The sequence below is a fragment of the Dendrobates tinctorius genome, unplaced genomic scaffold, assembly GCF_039654945.1.
Source record: "Dendrobates tinctorius isolate UK_male_01 unplaced genomic scaffold, ASM3965494v1 ptg000079l, whole genome shotgun sequence".
NCBI classification, from domain to species: Eukaryota; Metazoa; Chordata; class Amphibia; order Anura; family Dendrobatidae; genus Dendrobates; species Dendrobates tinctorius.
The window spans coordinates 10,304,235-10,326,210 of record NW_027361747.1 but is presented as its reverse complement, the minus strand read 5'-3'; the positions used below and the strand labels follow the sequence as shown (position 1 = coordinate 10,326,210).

At 48.1% G+C, this 21,976-nt stretch overlaps 1 protein-coding gene across 22 annotated transcripts in view; it reads left to right on the top strand.

The window, feature by feature from the left end:
• The window catches only part of FRYL (FRY like transcription coactivator), a 387,434-nt gene that overhangs the window by 264,480 nt on the left and 100,978 nt on the right, over nt 1-21,976 (top strand). For all 22 annotated transcript variants that reach the window (XM_073583507.1, XM_073583505.1, XM_073583498.1 and 19 more), the window contains 3 exons: nt 4,128-4,219; nt 12,404-12,576; nt 16,008-16,168. In XM_073583507.1, the coding sequence (XP_073439608.1) occupies nt 4,128-4,219; nt 12,404-12,576; nt 16,008-16,168 (426 nt within the window). The remainder of the gene's footprint in view (nt 1-4,127; nt 4,220-12,403; nt 12,577-16,007; nt 16,169-21,976) is intronic.

Sequence of the window (21,976 nt, the reverse complement as noted above, 5' to 3'; positions counted from 1 at the left end):
ACTGAAGTTCCAAGTTATAGAACAAATTCATCCGTCACGCAGGGGGGGCAACCGGATTAATATATTAAAAAGAAGAGAGGCCTACTGGATTCATGAGCTCAATACCCTGGCGCCCAAGGGGTTAAATAAGGACTATGATATACAATCCTTTCTTCCATCATAACCATATTTGCAATCTATGGGCTAATCTATGGGCTAACATACGATATTATTATTGGGATATGAGGCAGTATGATCTATATGATAACATACTATGCATTTAATATTTGCATACCGCATACTAATCTGTTTTCATCTCTATTTCAGAACCAACAATTGTGAATTGTCTTGAAATCGCCGTCACCAGAGCACTGAACTTTCTCTGCCTTATTCCTTGGCACTTCCTGTAACTACGTTCTAGCGGTTACTATGGTAACCTAGTCACCACCTTGCACCTCCTCTCAATCCATCCCACTCATCAGTATTCATACATACACACTGGCGTTTCTTATCTACGCCCCCTCCCTGTCACATTCCAGTGCCTGGAGCGCACGATGATGTTAGTGGAGCGCACGCCAGGCTCACTTCCGGTTGCGCACTTCCGGTTTGCGCTCCTTCACTCAGCCTCCACATTTCTCAGGGATATAAACCCTGACGCTCCCCAATAGTATAGCGCCATTGACTCGCGGCGGATACCGCGTCCATTTACTATCTTCAAGCAACGGTAAGCCCTTATGGATACTTAGTTTATCTATATTTTGACATGGGACTTTTTTCATTAGCTCAATATGTTCTCTCTTGCAGAGAAACGGCCTTTTGTGCCTCCTCATTTATCGATATGTAATCCGGGTATGTTATACTCCCACCACTCAGTGCACCTTAAGTCCTATAACAATACCCTTTTCTCATAGGATTTCTAGATCTATGCCCAGTTATTTTTGAGCTCACAGTACAGTCTCACGGTATGTGTCTCTCTTACTCAGTAGACCTTGGTTTCCACCACTATTCCCTTTTCATATACACTTTACACATATGTGCATTAATGAATTTGATGTCTCTGCATATGCTTATGATCGATTCTGTTCTAGCAACCCAGTTTTTGTATATACTTTTTTTGTATCTATGTTTATTTTTGTTTTTATTTTATGTTTCATGCCTACAGTACACTGATGAAGGTCAAAGACCGAAACGTCTATATGTATATATGTATGTACTGTACTTTATTAAAATCAATCACTTTTCTGCATCAGAATCCACAAGTGTGTGCCAAGTTTTTGTATATCACGAGTCACGGATTGGGATCCTACTTGAGCACCACTAATACTACAGGGTTGTGCCAACGGTTTTGTTTCATCATCTTCCATAGGGCCGAGACCAACCATTCGTCCATCTCAGCAAGCCACATCCCGAGCTTGGAAAATTAGAAGATAGATTTTCTCGGTCACCAAGGCATTGCCTCAGGGAGGTGGCCTCTTCATCCGGAACTCTTTCAGCAGATTTGTCATCGTTGGAGGACTCCAGATGTGGATCTCATGGCCTCAAGACTAAACAACAAGGTTCCTCGGTTCATTTTCCGATCGCGCGATCCTTGCGTCATCGGAGCGGACGCTCTAGTTCCGCCATGGTTCCGGCTCCTGTTCATCCACCCCCCCTCCCCTCTTCCCTTGTTTCCGAGGGTCATCAAGAGGATCAGAGCGAAGGTAGTGCCAGTGATCATAGTCGCGCCAGACTGGCTGCGCCGAGCATGGTATGCAGAACTAATACAACTAGTCGCCGACGTCTTCTGGCGACTTTCATATCATATGGATCTACTCTAGCACGGCCCGATTTACCATCAGAACTCCGGGGTCCTGTCTTTGACGGCGTGGCCGTTGAATCCTGGTTTTTAGCTCAGGCTGGTTTCCCTCACGACGTGATTTCCATCATGATTAATACCAGGAAGCCTGTGTTCATGCGCATCTATCACCGCACCTAGACAACCTTCCTTTTTTGTGGTGCAAGTTTCATGGTCTATCACCTCCGGTATTTTCCATTCTGGCCATATTGGAATTCATTCAATCCGGATTAATATCAGGCCTTGCGCTTAGCTCGCTCAACGGCAACATTTCGGCCTTGTCAGTGCTTTTCCAACACAAATTGCCACCAAGCTTCAGCTCAAGACGTTCATTCAGGGAGTTTCCCATGTGGCGTCTCCTTATAGAAGACCATTTGACTCATGGGGCCTTAACCCGGTTCTCGGGGCCATTCAGGAGGTTCCTTTTCGAACTGCTGCAGGACGTGTCACTGACCTCTCTTGGAAGGTGGTCTCTCTAGTGGCAACTACGTCAATCAGACGAGTTTCTGAATTGGCAGCCCTTTCCTGCCGTTCTCCGTTTCTGAATTTTCATCCGGAAAAGGTTCTCAGGACGTTCCCGTCCTTCCTGGACAAGGTCCTCTCCTCTTGCCATCTCAACTGGGAAATTGTTTTACCTTCCCTCTGTTCCGGCGCCTGTCCATCGCATTGAGAAGGCCCTCCACACCCTGGACGTGGTTAGGGCGCTGAAACGGTACATCTCGCGGATGGCTCCTTTCCACAAGTCAGATGCACTGTTCATACTTCCAGACGGGCATAGGAAGGGTCTAGCCAGGTTGATTCGCTTGGCGATTCAGGTATCCTACCCTGTCAGGAACGCGCCTGTCCCAGCAGGGATTAAGGCGCGCTCTACCCGGTCAGTGAGCGCCTCTTCGATCTTTCGGCACCAGGCCTCGGCAGAACAGGTCTGCAAGTCTGCGACTTCGTCCAGTCTGCATACTTTTACAAAAAGTTACCAAATTCATTCTCAGGCCTCTCCGCAAGGCTGCGACTTGGTCCAGCTTGCGTACCTTTACAATCATTGCCTAATTCATTCTCAGATTTCTGCGGATGCAGTTCTCGGCAGATGCTGCCTGCAGTCAGCAGTACCACGGTGTTCACTCAGTGGTACATGGGGTATTAGCATATGTATGCTCCCCACCCTGGGACTGCTTTAGGACGTCCCAGGGTCTCTGTGTCCCCCAATGAGGCGTAGGAGAAATAGGGATTTTTGTGTACTCACTGTAAAATCCTTTTTTCTCCGAGCCAATCCTTGGGGGACACAGCACCCACCCTTTTTTGCCTATTGGCTCACTGTAGCATTCTTAGGCGTTGATATTGTTATGGTTATTGTTAACTGTTTACGCTCCTACTGCTTTTTTCACCGAACTGGAGAATCTCAGCCAGCGAGAGGGTATATACTGCAGGGGAGGAGCTAACTTTTTTTCTGGTTTACTTAGTGTCCTCCTAGTGGCCAGCAGCATAACACCCACGGTCTCTGTGTCCCCCAATGATTGGCTCGGAGAAAAGGATTTTACGGTGAGTACACAAAAATCCCAATTTTTTTATTTTTTTGTTTTTTATGCTTTTCTCAAGGGGGCCATACATACAAGTATGGGGATGAGGAGTCATGCAGACAAGTATGGGGATGAGGAGCCATGCAGACAAGGATGGGAATAAGGAGCCATGCAGACAAGGATGGGAATAAGGAGCCATGCAGACAAGGATGGGAATAAGGAGCCATGCAGACACAGATGGAGTTAAAGAACCATGCATACCACCATAGGGATGAGGGGGACAATGCATACCCGGCTTATACTCAAGTGAATAAGTTTTCCCAATTTTTCGAGGCAAAATTAGGTGCCTCTGCTTATACTCGGGTCGACTTATCCACGAGTATATACGGTACATTTTTTCACTGATAGCCCTCTTTTCGAAGACTAATAATTGGCCGAAAAAATTAATTATATAAAATTGAATAAACCTGTCTAACTTTGGACAGGTCTTTAAAATCAGATGGGTGGGCGACAGACTCCAGCAAGCTCCTCACCCCTTTAGTTGTAACCAGGAACAGGACCATCCACCTGATGGAGATTGTACCTGTTGCTCCAGTTCACTGTTGATCCAATTATCTGCAATACCAGGTTCAGCCGCTACCAGCAGTGATTGACGCTATGCCTGGTACACAGTGAAGGGGGTCAGCGCTCACTGGACCCCTACTGATTTGATTTGTCATCCGTGTTACTGTTATGGAAAATCCATTTAAATATTTAACAAAATGTTGTTTCCCTGTTAATGAATCTTTTTATTTCAACAGAATATGAAGCGGCGCAGGCGTCGAGATATTTTACGCGTGCAGCTGGTCCGTATATTTGAACTGCTGGCAGATGCTGGGGTCATTAGTCACAGGTAGGTTACACGTAGGAACCTATTCACCTGTAATTGGGGGTCTATATTTTCTCAGGCTGATGCGTTAATATTGATGAAATTGCTTTACTTATATAATTTGTGTTGATGATAAAATCTGTTATGTCACTAAAGCGCTATACAAGAGGTTTGTTATTTATAGGGGTTGTTCATTTTCTGAGAACTTTCTGCTATAAGCTAAAAGAAAACCAAACGGAGTATTACTCACCCTACTGGGGTCCAGCACTAAGTCTTCGCCACTGCTCCGGTCTCTGTTGCTTGTGGCTCTAACGTCTTGTCACTGCACTGCGCCAGTGCTACCCATGTCCTATACATTAGCTTCTGTGTAATGCGGAGTCTTTTTGAATTCGTAATTGCAGTAATTTTATTTATGTATAATGTATAGAACAATACAAGATGTTCAGGACTTGTCCAGGTGTGGACGAGGTTACATTGACATTTACATATACTAGAAACATGTCTGAAATTATTGATTTTGCTCCCAATATGACACCTATCAGCAGGGCTGCACTGGCCATCTGGCAATTCTGGCAAATGCCAGAAGGGCCTGTCTGGTTTTGGACTGCCTTGTCTGCTACATTGTTAACAGAATTGACATCCTCAAGATGCCCATGCTGTTAACAGTTGTGGCGGAGCACAATGTCGCTGGCTCCGTCATTTACCCCAGCAGGCTGTGGGCATCCCTTCTGTCTGGCCTGCTGGAGTCCAGCACCAAGTAAGGGGCGTTTACAGTGCAATGACATCACTGCATTGTGTCCCCAGCATCCACTGCGGGAATGAATAGAAGAGGAGACAGATGCTGCGGAGGATGAGGAATCTCGATTAGGTGAGTATAGAGATTTTTTTTATTTTTGGGGACTTTGGGGTACAATCACAATATATAGGGTGCTGTGAGTTGGCCCATCATATTATATAAGGGGATGTGGGTTGGACCAAAATAGTATATAATGTACTGTTGGGGGGAACATCATACTATATGGGAGTGTGGTGTAGTGACCACTGTGTCCGCTAGGGGGCGCTGTGTGGGTGTCCCAGGAGAGAGGATGAGTGTCAGGATGCTGAATGATAGTTATGTATCCCAAGGTAGGTGGCCTTGAGATGGAAGCTTGAATATGTGTGTTGATCAGCAGAGGTACTGCTGAGCTTTCGTTACACTGTGTCAGGGAGAGCTTTCCAGGTAGCTGGTGAGACGGGCAGCACCAGCTACCTACAAACCCACCTAGGGGCGGTGTCTAGAACGCCATAGTAAAGTATATGTGTGTGAATGATTGAAGGACCTGTGATGAGGTCATAGCCATGAGATCCGGTGGGCGTGGCTTCGGACCTTATAAGGTGGCCAGGGGTAGGTCACATGAGTGAATGCTTGGACCCGGTTGGTCCGTATGGAAGGTCTCGTCTGGACTGACGTGAGACCGAATGAGAAAGATGTGGCTGCCTTCCTAACAGCACGTGTGGACGCTGTGTTTAATGGCTGCAAGTGCCTGAGAGTTCCCAGGCGAGGGAATGGACGTCTGCAGTGTGGTGAAGCAACCATGAGGTAACCCGGCCACGGGATGAGATAACTGCGAGGCTAGAGAGCCTGCGTATTGGACATCACATAACCTGTGTGACTACAGGGTTAACAGAGTGGAGCTCTGTCTTGGACACTATGCTGTTGTATATGAACTTTCTGTTGCTGTTCATGGTTTATGATGCTTAATAAACCGCATGGACTGTTGGAGTTATATGAGAAACTCGTGCCGGACCTGGTTATTTGGCTGCCTAGCGAGTGTCCCCTATCTGAATAACAAACGTTACCTTACAATTGGTGGAGAATGCTATGGGCAGTGTTGTAGCCTTGTTGCTAGGGGCAATGGACGAGGACTGCAAAATTCGGTTGCTAAGGGCAACGGTTCCAACAGAACATGTTGCAGTGTTGGCAACGCTGAGCCAGGAGGGATGACGGTCTTGAAAACCATGTGATATGCTGATCGGGGTCAGTGGAAGAGACTTATAGCTCTGCAGTAGAGGTACCCGAGAACCTGTGTGGCCGACACAGGTAACAGACAGGAGTCTGTGTTGTACTGACCGGGGTCAGTGAGTAAGACTGTGTACCTGAAGGGTTCAGTGTGCAAGGTCCTGGAGGGTCAGTGTTGGGAGGTTCTAGGAGAAGAATCGGATCCCTGGCGCACATGTTGTGACCTTGGACCTGGTGAGACGTGAGTGTTGGACAGTCTCAGGAGGAGACGGATGTCCTGAATAACACCCGCTGAGCCCCTGGACCTGGTGAGGCCGGTGTGTTGGGAAACCCTGGGTGGAGGGTCGGCTCCCTGAATAGCACCCGGTGCGCCCTGTGTGTTGGACGGTCTCAGAAGGAGACGGACGTCCTGAATAGTACACAGACAGGACACATGAGTTTTGTGTGGTGCGGTTTTTTTTTCTCTTAATTCTTTTCCCTTTCAAGTCAGTGTGCTGTAACTCGGCGGGGTTACGAAGGTGACAAGCGGCTTGCTGTAACTAGGTGGGGTTACGAAGGTGACACCAGCAGCTGTGTGTGAACGGCAGCCGGAGGTGTCAGTGATCGGTGACAACAGGAGCTGTGGTGGTGCCAGCAAGAACTTGTGTGGTATCGTACTTAAAGGGCCAGTACGGGCTCAAGAGACAAACTGTTGTGTGAACTGTTGTCTAAGGAGACCTGTAGAAGGGACATGGGGAAATCCCGAAAGGGGGCTGTGACCCAAATGGGGGTGGTAACCCAAAAAGGGATGGAGTTCCACAGGGGGGCGGTGACCCAAATCGGGGTGGTTCAGAAAAGGGCAGCACTGGTTACCTCAGTGGACATGTCTGGGGAACTGCAGTATGTGTGTATGACTTTTTCAGAAAGTGGGACAGTCTTTCCGGATAATGATGGGCCGCAGGTGTGTACCGTGATGCTGCACTGGAAGAGAGTCTCTGGTCGGCTGGACTCAGTCAGGTGACTCTGACAGGAACTCCTCTCACTTTCTGTCTGACCAAGAAAATGGTCCAGGTTTGCTGTAAACAAGGGGTCACTGTGAACTATGCGGTAGACAGAGTAATGTTTGACCCGTCCCACAGCGTTGAGTGCCAAGGTGGCGGCATACCACCAGACTTAGTGTATGCCTTGGAGATGCGCCGGGACTTTGTTGTGTTTGATGATGTATGGCAGGGGGATGGAGACGTTTCTACTGTTGAGCTAGCAGACATTGAGACGGTGACGCCTCCTAAAGTCGACAGGTCAGATGTAGAAGAGAGCGGAAGAGGGGGTGCGTCGACCCAACTTACGGACCTGACGTCTCATGGCATGACTGGTGAGCTGGTAGATGAGACGACTGGAGTAGACACACGGTCAGATGATGACTGGAGGGTTCACTCGACTGATGGGGCTGACCCAGTGGTACCCGTTGAAGATATAATTAGAGAAGTAGTGGTGCGACACGTGATGGCCAAAAAAGAACAAGACCATGAGACACAGTTGATAAGAGACAGTGGAAGAACATCTCTAACGAGAAAGCGTCCTGAGACAAATGGCCGAGCACAGGGTGGAGGGGCTCGAGAAAGAAGTCTTGGAGCTCAGAGGTCACTTGTCAACCTGGCAAAGCGTGAACAAGACCCTTTGAGAGGAGATGGAAGAACTCAGAGGAGTAGTAAAAGGTCTTCTGAGGGAGAAGAGCTTGGAAGAAGATTTACAGCGGCCGGGCCCGAGTGATAACAAGACGGAACTGCCAGTACTCATCTTGGCAAAGGGTCGTGAAGAGATAAAATCTCATGAAGTTTGTGAGCTTAGAACTGAAGAAGACAGTCACCTTGTCGGGTTAACTGTAGTGAGAGAAGTGTCCGTGTTAAAGCCAGAGCTTTCTGTCCAGGAAGAGAGCAAGACCACGATCTTCAAGTCTGGGATTGATGTGCCCGAGGACATGCAAGAAGCCTGTGCTGAGGAAGGGGTGCATCAGGCTTTTAAGGACACCGTCAAAGCGTGTAAGGTGCACTGGGCGCCTGAGACTCAGCAGTTGGTGATAATATCAGCCAGGGAAGATACAGCAAACCGGGTAGCTGTCCTAAAAGAGATGCATTTGCAATGTCTCCATGCCAAACAGTTGGTCAAGCGGATTAATATGAAAGCTGCTCGACGCCTAGAGTTAGCAAGGGAGGCTATGGATCGGCTGGGTTTGCGGAAAGATGTAATTCCGGTACCCAAACGTCTGATTGGAAGACTCAGGAAGGTAATGCATGACCTTGTAAATATCTCCGGTGTGGTGAGGGTGAGGATCCCTCCTGATGAAGATGACCAGGTATCCAGTGAAGAGGGTTGGAATCCCATCATGGTGGTTGGCTCTGTGGAAAGCCTGAGAAACTTTCGGATGCTCTTGGAGTATCGAGTGGGGTATCTGCAAGAGATTGAGCAGTTGAGGCAGGAAAGTCTGCGGATCAATAAAGAGGTACGGAACACCAGGTGGCGGCCGCCTTCAACCCAAGATGTAAGGTCCCGAAGGGTTCCTCCAAGTAGTGACATGGCAGATGGCCGAAGAATGTCAGCAAGTGGCAGTGCGACGGGCAATACAAGGCTGAAAGACCTTAGCCCCTGTGAGACTAAACAGTGTCTGACGACGCAGACAGACTGTGACTGGAAGGTCAAAGACCAAGGCCGATATTCTGACCACTGGGGGCGGGGGAGGCCTAATGTAGGGATGAGGCCGTATGACAGACGGAGACGGTTCTCTCGACATATTGGGCAAGGTGTAATGAGTGCCCGGTCTCGAGGTCCTGGGGTAATGTGTGTTCAACCCCACAAGTTTGAACAGAGGGGGGAGTTATGTGGTGTAGTGACCACTGTGTCCGCTAGGGGGGATGCTGAATGATCGTTATGTATCCCAAGGTAGGTGGCCTTGGGATGGAAGCTTGAATATGTGTGTTGATCAGCAGAGGTACTCCTGAGCTTTACGTTACACTGTGTCAGGGAGAGCTTTCCAGGTAGCTGGTGAGACGGGCAGGACCAGCTACCTACAAACCCACCTAGGGGTGGGGTCTAGAACGCTATAGTAAAGTATATGTGTGTGAATGATTGAAGGACCTGTGATGATGTCATAGCCATGTGATGCGGTGAGCGTGGCTACGGACCATATAAGGTGGCCAGGGTAGGTCACATGAGTGAATGCTTGGACCCGATTGGTCCATATGGAAGGTCTCGTCTGGGCTGACGTGAGACCGAATGAGGAAGATGTGGCTGCCTTCCTAACAGCACGTGTGGACGCTGTGTTTAATGGCTGCAAGTGCCTGCGAGTTCTCAGGTGAGGGAATGGACGTCTGCAGTGTGGTGAAGCAACCATGAGGTAACCCGGCCACGTGGTGAGATAACTGTGAGGCTAGAGAGCCTGCGTATTGGACATCGCATAACCTGTGTGACTACAGGGTTAACAGAGTGGAGCTCTGTCATGGACGCTTTGCTGTTGTATATGAACTTTCTGTTGCTGTTCATGGTTTATGATGCTTAATAAACCGCATGGACTGTTGGAGTTGTATGAGAAACCTGTGCCGGACCTGGTTATTTGGCTGCCTAGCGAGTGTCCCCTATCTGAATAACAAGCGCTACCTTACAGGGGCTATGAGGTGAACTTTCGTACTATATGGGGGTTGTTGGGGGTACCATCATACTATATAGGGGCAGTGAGGTGTACCATCATAATATCTAATGAACTTGTGGGGTGGACCATCATACTATATGAGGGTGTTGGAGGGACCATCGTACTATATAGGGTCTGTTGGAGGGATCATCATACTATATGGGGGCTGTGTGGTGGACCATCATGCTATATAGGGGACTGTGGGTGGCCGTTATGCAGCATTTGGGCTATGGGGGATCTTCATAGTGTGTGGAGTATCTATCATACTGTGCGGGGTGGCTGTGAGGACCATATTATTGTGTAGGGTGGTTGTGGTGAATATCATACTGTGTGGAGGTTAATGAGGTACATTATACTATGTTTGGGGCTGTGGTGACCATCATAATGTATGGGATGGTTATGGGGGACCTACTGTATGGGGGCTGTAGGATCATCATACTGTACGGAGGGCTTTGGTGTACATCACACTTTATATAGGGTCCTGTGGTGGACATAATACATGTGGGCGTCTGTGGTGCCTCTCATACTATATATTGGGGGCTGTGGTGGATACCACACTGTATTGGAGGCTGTGGTGACAATCTTACTGTTTGGGGTGTTGTGAGGCATCATACGTTGTGTAAGGTCATCATACTTTGTGGGGTAACTTCTAATACTCTACAGGGGTCATTAAAGGGGGTATCCTAGTGAGTGAGACCACTTAAGGGTTTCATTAGGGGCAAAATAACTGTCTAAGTGCTGCAATACATTTCCTTCTCTGTTCATTAAAATGTTGGGAGATATATTCTTTGACTGACGTGATAGGACTTTTTCTATGTGGCACCTGTTATTTCTATGTACGCCCCTGCTCAGGAACATTATTACAATAAAGAGGCACTGAGGGTCATTATTATATGGAGGCACAATGGGGGGACCGTTATCATTATGGAGAAGCAAGGAGTCTATTATTATTATTATTATTATTATTATTATTATTATTATTATTATTATTATTATTATTATTAAGCACAGGGGATAATTTTGTTATTTTAAGGAGGCACAGATGAATATTAATATGTATCACAAGTTGTGGTTTGTGTAGAGGTGGTAGATTGTGAGGAGGGTCCTGGAAAATTCGTAAAGTGAAGATGTCTGTGTGTTACATTCTGCAGAGACGATTTATGGATGGAATAAGAGGTCACAATGGTCTGAACCTAATACAAAGGAAAAGGGAAAATGAATGACAAAAATCAGAGAGACGTCGCTGGTGAGAACCTGCACAATATACACATATGTGGTCTGCAGAGCACTGGTGTAGACCTGTTCTCACCATTATACGGTCACTGTATGGCGGTAATATCAGTCTTTGTGCAGTGTTTTTGGGTAAAGTAGTTGTCCAAGCTTGACGTAGTCTGTAGTGACTTTGTGACTGCAGACTTCTGAATCCTCAGAGCTCGCGTGCTGTGAAGATTCTCCGGTGCTGGAAGTTGGAGATCATGTGCAGTGGCGTAACTCGAACAGCATGGGCCCCAAAGGAAAATCTCTAATTGGGCCCCCAATTATTGCAAGTTTTTAATAGCATTGGCCTTTTCATGTAGGCCAAAAGGACTTCTGGGGCCCCTTAGGCTCCAGGGCACATGTGCGATTGCAACCCTTCCACCTACTGTAGTTACGCCCCTGATCATGATACCACAAGTATGAAATTTCCATACATGCAGTCAAGTGTCAACTAGACGTGCACGGCCTCGCTCAATACAGGTGAAACTGGCAAAGCCGAGTACAGTTGGTCGGAATGTGGCTGGAGGTGTGAGAATCCCATACTTGTGGTCACGTGACGGCCGCTCCTAATGCCGGCACCGGAGGATCCTCACTGTGTGCGCTATGAGGACTCAGAAGTCTGAAGTTAAATACATAGTTACTTACATAGACTTATCCTCATCCACTTTAGCGATCAGTATGGTGTATTATCAATACTGTCTATGCTGGGAATATGTGGTTGGTGTTTGTCTGTAATATTGCAATATTCTTATTTTGATGATATTTAATGTTCTATAGTATTATTGGTATTATTAGAAATATTGGTCTTTTAGTAAATCTTGATTTAATCCAGACAGGGCAATATTATTAATATATCTCCATCTGGTGCTTGGGGGCGAGGACAGTGTGGGCCTGTGAGATTTCTAATGCCAGGGCCGAATGTCCGTCCTAGTCCGTCCCTGCCTATCAGGCTCTTATTGAATCTCTGATGCTTCAGATTTCATGTGAAAGTTTACTCTGCTGAAATCAAACGAATAGTGTCCTGCTTCATATGATCCTGTATGTATGAAGGTGTTCTACCCCGGGACCCAGAGTCACTATGACAGCACATGGATGCCGCCATGTATATTAGGGTGTGTGCATAAAGTGGAGCCTAGTATGAATGCAAAGCACTGATAACTTTGAGAACGTTGCTTTATTGTTGTGCGGACTCGTTAGTGACTGGTAGAATTATTATCCTATGTATGTTACATGCAGCGCGGTCATTATGTGCACAGCAGAGCAGGAGTCTCATCTTTGCTTTCTCTTCTAGTGCAAGTGGAGGCCTTGATAATGAAACCCATTCCTTGAATAATACTCTGCTGGAATATGTGGACCTAACCCGACAGTTACTGGAAGCGGAAAACGAGAAGGACTCTGATACACTGAAAGATATCCGGTGCCATTTTAGTGCCTTAGTGGCGAATATCATTCAGAATGTTCCAGGTATTCCCTGCCCTCCCCATATATATCTAGTTCACCTGCCCTCCCCATATATATCTAGTTCACCTGCCCTCCCCGTATATAACTAGTTCCCTGCCCTCCTCGTATATAACTAGTTCCCTGCCCTCCTCATCTATAATTAGTTCCCTGCCCTCCTCACATATTCCTAGTTCCCTGCCCTCCCCATATATAACTAGTCCCCAGCCATCCTCATATATAACTAGTTACCTGCCCTCATATATTCCTAGTTCCCTGTCCTCCTCATGTATAACTAGTTCCCTGCCCTCCTCATATATAACTAGTTCCCTGCCCTCCTCATATATAACTAGTTCCCTGCCCTCCTCATGTATAACTAGTTCCCTGCCCTCATATATAACTAGTTCCCTGCCCTCCTCATCTATAATTAGTTCCCTGCCCTCCTCACATATTCCTAGTTCCCCGCCCTCCTCACATATTCCTAGTTCCCGGCCCTCCTCACGTATTCCTAGTTCCCGGCCCTCCTCACGTATTCCTAGTTCCCGGCCCTCCTCACGTATTCCTAGTTCCCGGCCCTCCTCACGTATTCCTAGTTCCCTGCCCTCCTCACATATTCTTAGTTCCCAGCCCTCCTCGTATATAACTAGTTCCCTGCCCTCCTCACGTATATCTAGTTCCCGGCCCTCCTCACATATTCTTAGTTCCCGGCCCTCCTCACATATTCTTAGTTCCCATCCCTCCTCGTATATAACTAGTTCCCGGCCCTCCTCACGTATTCCTAGTTCCCGGCCCCTCCTCACGTATTCCTAGTTCCCGGCCCCTCCTCACGTATTCCTAGTTCCCGGCCCCTCCTCACGTATTCCTAGTTCCCGGCCCCTCCTCACGTATTCCTAGTTCCCGGCCCCTCCTCACGTATTCCTAGTTCCCGGCCCCTCCTCACGTATTCCTAGTTCCCGGCCCCTCCTCACGTATTCCTAGTTCCCGGCCCCTCCTCACGTATTCCTAGTTCCCGGCCCCTCCTCACGTATTCCTAGTTCCCGGCCCCTCCTCACGTATTCCTAGTTCCCGGCCCCTCCTCACGTATTCCTAGTTCCCGGCCCCTCCTCACGTATTCCTAGTTCCCGGCCCCTCCTCACGTATTCCTAGTTCCCGGCCCCTCCTCACGTATTCCTAGTTCCCGGCCCCTCCTCACGTATTCCTAGTTCCCGGCCCCTCCTCACGTATTCCTAGTTCCCGGCCCCTCCTCACGTATTCCTAGTTCCCGGCCCCTCCTCACGTATTCCTAGTTCCCGGCCCCTCCTCACGTATTCCTAGTTCCCGGCCCCTCCTCACGTATTCCTAGTTCCCGGCCCCTCCTCACGTATTCCTAGTTCCCGGCCCCTCCTCACGTATTCCTAGTTCCCGGCCCCTCCTCACGTATTCCTAGTTCCCGGCCCCTCCTCACGTATTCCTAGTTCCCGGCCCCTCCTCACGTATTCCTAGTTCCCGGCCCCTCCTCACGTATTCCTAGTTCCCGGCCCCTCCTCACGTATTCCTAGTTCCCGGCCCCTCCTCACGTATTCCTAGTTCCCGGCCCCTCCTCACGTATTCCTAGTTCCCGGCCCCTCCTCACGTATTCCTAGTTCCCGGCCCCTCCTCACGTATTCCTAGTTCCCGGCCCCTCCTCACGTATTCCTAGTTCCCGGCCCCTCCTCACGTATTCCTAGTTCCCGGCCCCTCCTCACGTATTCCTAGTTCCCGGCCCCTCCTCACGTATTCCTAGTTCCCGGCCCCTCCTCACGTATTCCTAGTTCCCGGCCCCTCCTCACGTATTCCTAGTTCCCGGCCCCTCCTCACGTATTCCTAGTTCCCGGCCCCTCCTCACGTATTCCTAGTTCCCGGCCCCTCCTCACGTATTCCTAGTTCCCGGCCCCTCCTCACGTATTCCTAGTTCCCGGCCCCTCCTCACGTATTCCTAGTTCCCGGCCCCTCCTCACGTATTCCTAGTTCCCGGCCCCTCCTCACGTATTCCTAGTTCCCGGCCCCTCCTCACGTATTCCTAGTTCCCGGCCCCTCCTCACGTATTCCTAGTTCCCGGCCCCTCCTCACGTATTCCTAGTTCCCGGCCCCTCCTCACGTATTCCTAGTTCCCGGCCCCTCCTCACGTATTCCTAGTTCCCGGCCCCTCCTCACGTATTCCTAGTTCCCGGCCCCTCCTCACGTATTCCTAGTTCCCGGCCCCTCCTCACGTATTCCTAGTTCCCGGCCCCTCCTCACGTATTCCTAGTTCCCGGCCCCTCCTCACGTATTCCTAGTTCCCGGCCCCTCCTCACGTATTCCTAGTTCCCGGCCCCTCCTCACGTATTCCTAGTTCCCGGCCCCTCCTCACGTATTCCTAGTTCCCGGCCCCTCCTCACGTATTCCTAGTTCCCGGCCCCTCCTCACGTATTCCTAGTTCCCGGCCCCTCCTCACGTATTCCTAGTTCCCGGCCCCTCCTCACGTATTCCTAGTTCCCGGCCCCTCCTCACGTATTCCTAGTTCCCGGCCCCTCCTCACGTATTCCTAGTTCCCGGCCCCTCCTCACGTATTCCTAGTTCCCGGCCCCTCCTCACGTATTCCTAGTTCCCGGCCCCTCCTCACGTATTCCTAGTTCCCGGCCCCTCCTCACGTATTCCTAGTTCCCGGCCCCTCCTCACGTATTCCTAGTTCCCGGCCCCTCCTCACGTATTCCTAGTTCCCGGCCCCTCCTCACGTATTCCTAGTTCCCGGCCCCTCCTCACGTATTCCTAGTTCCCGGCCCCTCCTCACGTATTCCTAGTTCCCGGCCCCTCCTCACGTATTCCTAGTTCCCGGCCCCTCCTCACGTATTCCTAGTTCCCGGCCCCTCCTCATCTATAACTAGTTACAATACACAGAACACTTTTGTGTAAATATTGTGCTGGAATAAGTGTATGGACAGGAAGCTCATTACCTTGTCAGACATTTATTGCAGTTATTTGTGAACTTGTTCGGGTCACAGCTGCCTTTGTATTTCCTAATTGCTGTTCCATCATAGAACTAGAAAACTGACAATACCTGACGGACCATTATTAACCGACGGGTCAGTGAGGTTTCTGTGATCATGTACTTGCTTTTTCCAGCAGCTTAGGCTCCTCTGATGCAGATGTGACCCTTGTAATTGTAAAATAATTATTGTGAGCGATGGGTGCGGAGAAAGGCTCCAGGTTACTGGGAGTGGATCTGAGCGCCTTCTGCACCTTGGCGCTGAGTTCTCCAGATTCACATTCTGTGGTATCAGCGTGTCACCAAAATCCATCATTATTATGACGCTTTGTGTCTCTGGTGTACCCAGAACTCGTGGCTGTAGAAGAAAGTTTCCCCCCAGATCTTCAGGGAATTTGTACTTTTTAGAGCACTCTTGTGCTGGCTGAGATTCTGATGTGAAGGATATTCTAGGACATGTTCTGTTTCTTTTCAGTGCACCAGAGAAGAAGTATTTTTCCTCAGCAGAGCCTGCGCCATAGCCTCTTCATGTTATTCAGTCACTGGGCCGGACCGTTCAGCATAATGTTCACCCCGCTGGACAGATACAGTGATCGGAATATGCAGATAAACCGCCATCAGTACTGTGCACTGAAGGTAATCCGCTCCATCATGTTCTATACCATCATCATAACCATGAAAGAGGATGTATGTCCGCTGAGTGTGAAGCTTACGTTCTGTAGGCTAATGCTGCATGGCAAGCGACTGGCCTCCATCATATTTCAGCCCCATACCCTCTGCCATGTCAGAATGCTGTTACACCCCAAACCGATAAGTGCGCTATTCCAGGAGCTGGCTTCAGTGCACTGTTCATTAGGCGTTTTACATCCAGTATTTTTTGCTTTTTAAAGGTCAGAATAGTATATCATGTATAGTGTATCATGTATAGTGTATCATGCTGTGGCATTTAAGGCAGAAAAATGTAGATGAGAAAAACCTGCCAGACTGCTTTACAGATTAATGAAAATAGAGTAAAAGATTGACTGATCACGGTGCAGACGTTTCATGGCAGAGTATAACAGATCCAGCATGCACTCCAGGTGTCCTGTAACAACGGAAAACACGCCAGTGTGAACAGAGCCCTTCACCTTCTTTTAGCATTAATGAGAATATTGATGCCCTATAGGTTGGGTACACCATCAGCATCCGAGCAGTGGTGGTCCCACCATTAGCATGCCTGCTCTTCAGCAGTTACATTGCTCTAGCTGCTTACCGAGTAGCTGGATGCCCACCAATCTGATAGCACAGACTTCCTATTTTTACAAATGGGCTCATACAAAGAGATCTGGTCTGAGTCCATAGATTTCTTACAAGCTCCAGCTTTCAGTCATCTTCCCCTTTGCCCTGTTATATATGCTGCTGCTGACCACTATGAATAGCTTTTCCATCCAAGAGAGAATTAAGTAGATAAATTGTAGGCGCACATCTGTTTCTAGGTCATTGCTCAGAATAACCATAATAGGTGCCTGGATACCAACCGCACCGATCTTGTTTTCTGCAGAAGATAATCTCTCTGTATGTACAGTGCCTACAAGTAGTATTCAACCCCCTGCAGATTTAGCAGGCTTGATAAGATGCAAATAAATTAGAGCCTTCAAACTTCACACAAGAGCAGGATTTATTAACAGATGCATAAATCTTACAAACCAAAAAGTTATGTTGCTCAGTTAAATTTTAATAAATTTTAAACATACAAGTGTGGGTCAATTATTATTCAACCCCTAGGTTTAATATTTTGTGGAATAACCCTTGTTTGCAATTACAGCTAATAATCATCTTTTATAAGACCTGATCAGGCCGGCACAGGTCTCTGGAGTTATCTTGGCCCACTCCTCCATGCAGATCTTCTCCAAGTTATCTAGGTTCTTTGGGTGTCTCATGTGGACTTTAATCTTGAGCTCCTTCCACAAGTTTTCAATTGGGTTAAGGTCAGGAGACTGACTAGGCCACTCCAACACCTTGATTTTTTTGCCTCTTGAACCAGGCCTTGGTTTTCTTGGCTGTGTGCTTTGGGTCGTTGTCTTGTTGGAAGATGAAATGACGACCCATCTTAAGATCCTTGATGGAGGAGCGGAGGTTCTTGGCCAAAATCTCCAGGTAGGCCGTGCTATCCATCTTCCCATGGATGCGGACCAAATGGCCAGGCCCCTTGGCTGAGAAACAGCCCCACAGCATGATGCTGCCACCACCATGCTTGACTGTAGGGATGGTATTCTTGGGGTCGTATGCAGTGCCATCCAGTCTCCAAACGTCACGTGTGTGGTTGGCACCAAAGATCTCGATCTTGGTCTCATCAGACCAGAGAACCTTGAACCAGTCTGTCTCAGAGTCCTCCAAGTGATCATGAGCAAACTGTAGACGAGCCTTGACATGACGCTTTGAAAGTAAAGGTACCTTACGGGCTCGTCTGGAACGGAGACCATTGCGGTGGAGTACGTTACTTATGGTATTGACTGAAACCAATGTCCCCACTGCCATGAGATCTTCCCGGAGCTCCTTCCTTGTTGTCCTTGGGTTAGCCTTGACTCTTCGGACAAGCCTGGCCTCGGCACGGGAGGAAACTTTCAAAGGCTGTCCAGGCCGTGGAAGGCTAACAGTAGTTCCATAAGCCTTCCACTTCCGGATGATGCTCCCAACAGTGGAGACAGGTAGGCCCAACTCCTTGGAAAGGGTTTTGTACCCCTTGCCAGCCTTGTGACCCTCCACGATCTTGTCTCTGATGGCCTTGGAATGCTCCTTTGTCTTTCCCATGTTGACCAGGTATGAGTGCTGTTCACAAGTTTGGGGAGGGTCTTAAATAGTCAGAAAAGGCTGGAAAAAGAGATAATTAATCCAAACATGTGAAGCTCTTTGTTCTTTGTGCCTGAAATACTTCTTAATACTTTAGGGGAACCAAACAGAATTCTGGTGGTTTGAGGGGTTGAATAATAAATGACCCTCTGAATAAACTTTTCACAATTTAAAAAAAAATTAAACAAAGAAATAACATTCTTTTTTGCTGCAGTGCATTTCACACTTCTAGGCTGATCTACAGTCCAAATGTCACAATGCCAAGTTAATTCCGAATGTGTAAATCTGCTAAATCTGCAGGGGGTTGAATACTACTTGTAGGCACTGTATAACCCTGAACACATCGACTTCTGTTTAGTTGAACGCAACAGATTGCTTCTTTCATTACCCTCTGGGCTGTCGCACAGTCCACCGTTGCAGATGTAGCCAGCTCTAGACTAATAAGTGTTTATATATACACAATTTATATGTTTTGTTAAATATTAGAATTATTATTTCCTATCGGTGTACAGCTTAAATACTAGTGGCTAAATGTCAGAAATCCTCTTTAAAGAGAACCTGTCATCACAATTTTATACCCCAAAATAATGGCATGTATGTATAGGCGGTTTAATGAGGATTAAACCCATATCTTGTAGACATCAGTTTATGTTTTAGAGAAATCCATTGTTGAAATTTTATGCTAATGAGTTGCAAATGCAGTGGGCGGGGTCTGTACTTACAGCTCTCCTGCCTCACTACCTATTCTCTGTCTCTGGTCTGACTGACAGCTCACACTGCACTTACAGCTCCCCTGCCTCACTACCTATTCCCTAATCACTGCCTGCCTCCTGTCTGACTGACAGCTCGCGCTGCACTTACAGCTCTCCTGCCTCACTACCTATTCCCTGTCTCCTGTCTGACTGGCAGCTCACAGTGCACTTACAGCTCCCCTGCCTCACTACCTAGTCCCTAATCACTGCCTGCCTCCTGTCTGACTGACAGCTCGCACTGCACTTACACCTCTCCTGCCTCACTACCTATTCTGTCTCCTGTCTGACTGGAAGCTCACACTGCACTTACAGCTCTCCTGCCTCTCTACCTATTCCCTAACCACTGCCTGCCTCCTGCCTATAGGTGTGCACACACCCTAAGTGCAATGTGAGCTATCAGGAATTGCTCAGGATTTGACGCAGGTGAAACCTGCACCAAATCTGCATCTGAGGTCACTGGCAGGTCATTTGCATTTTGATGCGTTTTTTCCTCACGTGTTTTTGATGCGTTTTTTCATTACATGCACTTTTTTGTCACTTGAAATAAATCTAATTGAAAGTTGTCTTCTGTGAAGGAAAAAAAGTGATTTCCTGTTTGCAGATATATTGGGGTATGTTCCCATGGTCAGTAAACTCTGCTGGTTGGATGCTGCGTACATCCGCAATGTCCAACCCGCAGCGTCCAGATGTTACCGCATAGTGGATGCCCGCCATGTATGCACCAATGCCCGCGGCTCACCCGCAGAAACGGACATGCGGCGTGTCTTTCCAGACCGCAAGCATGTCAGTTTATGTAGCATTATGTTACATAATGTTATCTAATGTTATGTTACGTAAATTACCCATACATTTTCATTAGATGCGGTAAAACCGTATTGTCTTCCTAGTCTCATGCGTATTAAGTGCGGGATGGCAGGTTACTATGCATGTGTACTAATTTACATGATGGTGAATCTTGTGACACAGCTGGAAGTACAAGACCTGGAGGAAAGCACAGAGAGAGGTCCCCTCCTCCTTTTTAATAAATAATAATCTTAAAAAAATGGCTTGGAGTCCCCCTATACTTGTTAACTACTGGAACTGGTATTTCAGGTTGGTAGGTATCCAATATCCATGAACCTTACCAGCCTGATAATGCCAGGCCGCAGCAGTCTGCTTACCTTGCATGGTTAGCAAAAATAGTGGGATCCCCTCCAAGAAAAGTGTGGGGGTCCCCCTATTTTTGTTAACCAGCCAAGGAAAAAGCAGACAGCTGTGGTCTGGTATTATCAGGCTGGTAAGGTTCATGGCTATTGTATCCTTACCAGCCTGAAATACCAGCCCCAGTAGTCTGCTTTACTCTGGCTGGTTAACAAGTATAGGGGGACCCCACGGCATTTTTTTTTTAATTATTTATTTAAAAGGAGTGGACCTCTCTGTGCTTTCCTCCACTTCCCGTGTCATGTATTTCCAGCTGTGTCACGAGTCACCATTATTTAAATTAGTACACATGCATAGTAAGCTGCGTTCTGCACTTAATACGCATGTTACTAGAAAGATAATGCAGTTTTGGCCCCTCACCAGACTAAAAATAGCAGCCCGCAGCTGCCCCACAATTGGAGCATCCAAAGATGCTCCAATTGTGGCACTTTACCCAGCTCTTCCCACTTGCCCTGTAGCGGTGGCAAGTGTGGTTCATATTTGTGGGGTTGATGTCACCTTTGTTTTGTCTGGTGACATCAAGCCCACTGCTTAGTAATGGAAACGCATCTATAAAGGTACTGTCACACTTAGTGATGTACCAGCGATCCCGACCAGCGATATGACGCGGTTAGGATTGCTGGTACATCGCTAAGTGGTCGCTAGTGAGCTGCCACACAGGCAGATCTCACCAGCGACATCGCTGGGGACGGGGGTCGCTACTTACCTGTCACACTAGGCGATCCTGCGTCCTCCCGCCCGGCTCCACGCTCGTCGCTCGTCTCTCCACAGGAAGCGCCGCAGGAAGCTGACGACGAGAAGCGGTCCGGAACGTTCTCGTGTGATCAGCGATAACCAGCGGGGGAGCGGTTCGGAGGTAAGTATCAGACACAGCGATATCGCTAGCAATATCGCTATAACGTCACAAGTTATAGCGATATTGCTAGCGATATCGCTTAGTGTGACAGTACCTTAAGACACCTATCCATTACTAATCCTATAGTTACATGGTAAATAAAGACACAGCCAGAATAAAGTCATTTAATTGAAATAATGACACAGACCCCTTTAATAGATCTTAATTAAAACCATAGTTTCTGTATCGCCTAATTCCACCAAAGCCCTCGATCTCCTGTAAGAGAATTAAAATAAAAAAGCAACAATATATCTTACCTGTCCGCCGAGAAGATATACATACTGTCCCATGACTATTCCAGCTCTGCTACATCTGGATGCCTTTGTCTGAATGGTGGCATTATGTCACCACTCAGCCTGACATCCAGACACAGCAGAGCTTGTGGATGACCATCGGAGATAGCTCGGTCTCTGGCGGTCACGTACACTGCAGTTCTCGCGGTCAGCTGATCGTGAGAACTTGACAAGTGACCGTAGATAACCCCGGCTGTCACGTGCACGGCAGTTCTCGCGAGAACTGCAGTGGATGCCCACTTCCAGCTGTGGCGCAAGGTACACCTTTATTTAAATTAGTTCACATGCGTAGTAAGCTGCGTTCCCGCACTTAATACGCATATGACTAGGAAGATAATGCGGTTTTACCGTATCTGATTAAATCCTATGGGTAATTTACGCAGCGGAGACTGAGCGTCGCCGCAACATAAATAGACGTGATGTGGTCTGGAAAGACGCGCTGCCTGTCCGTTTACGCAGGGAAACCGGAGGTGTC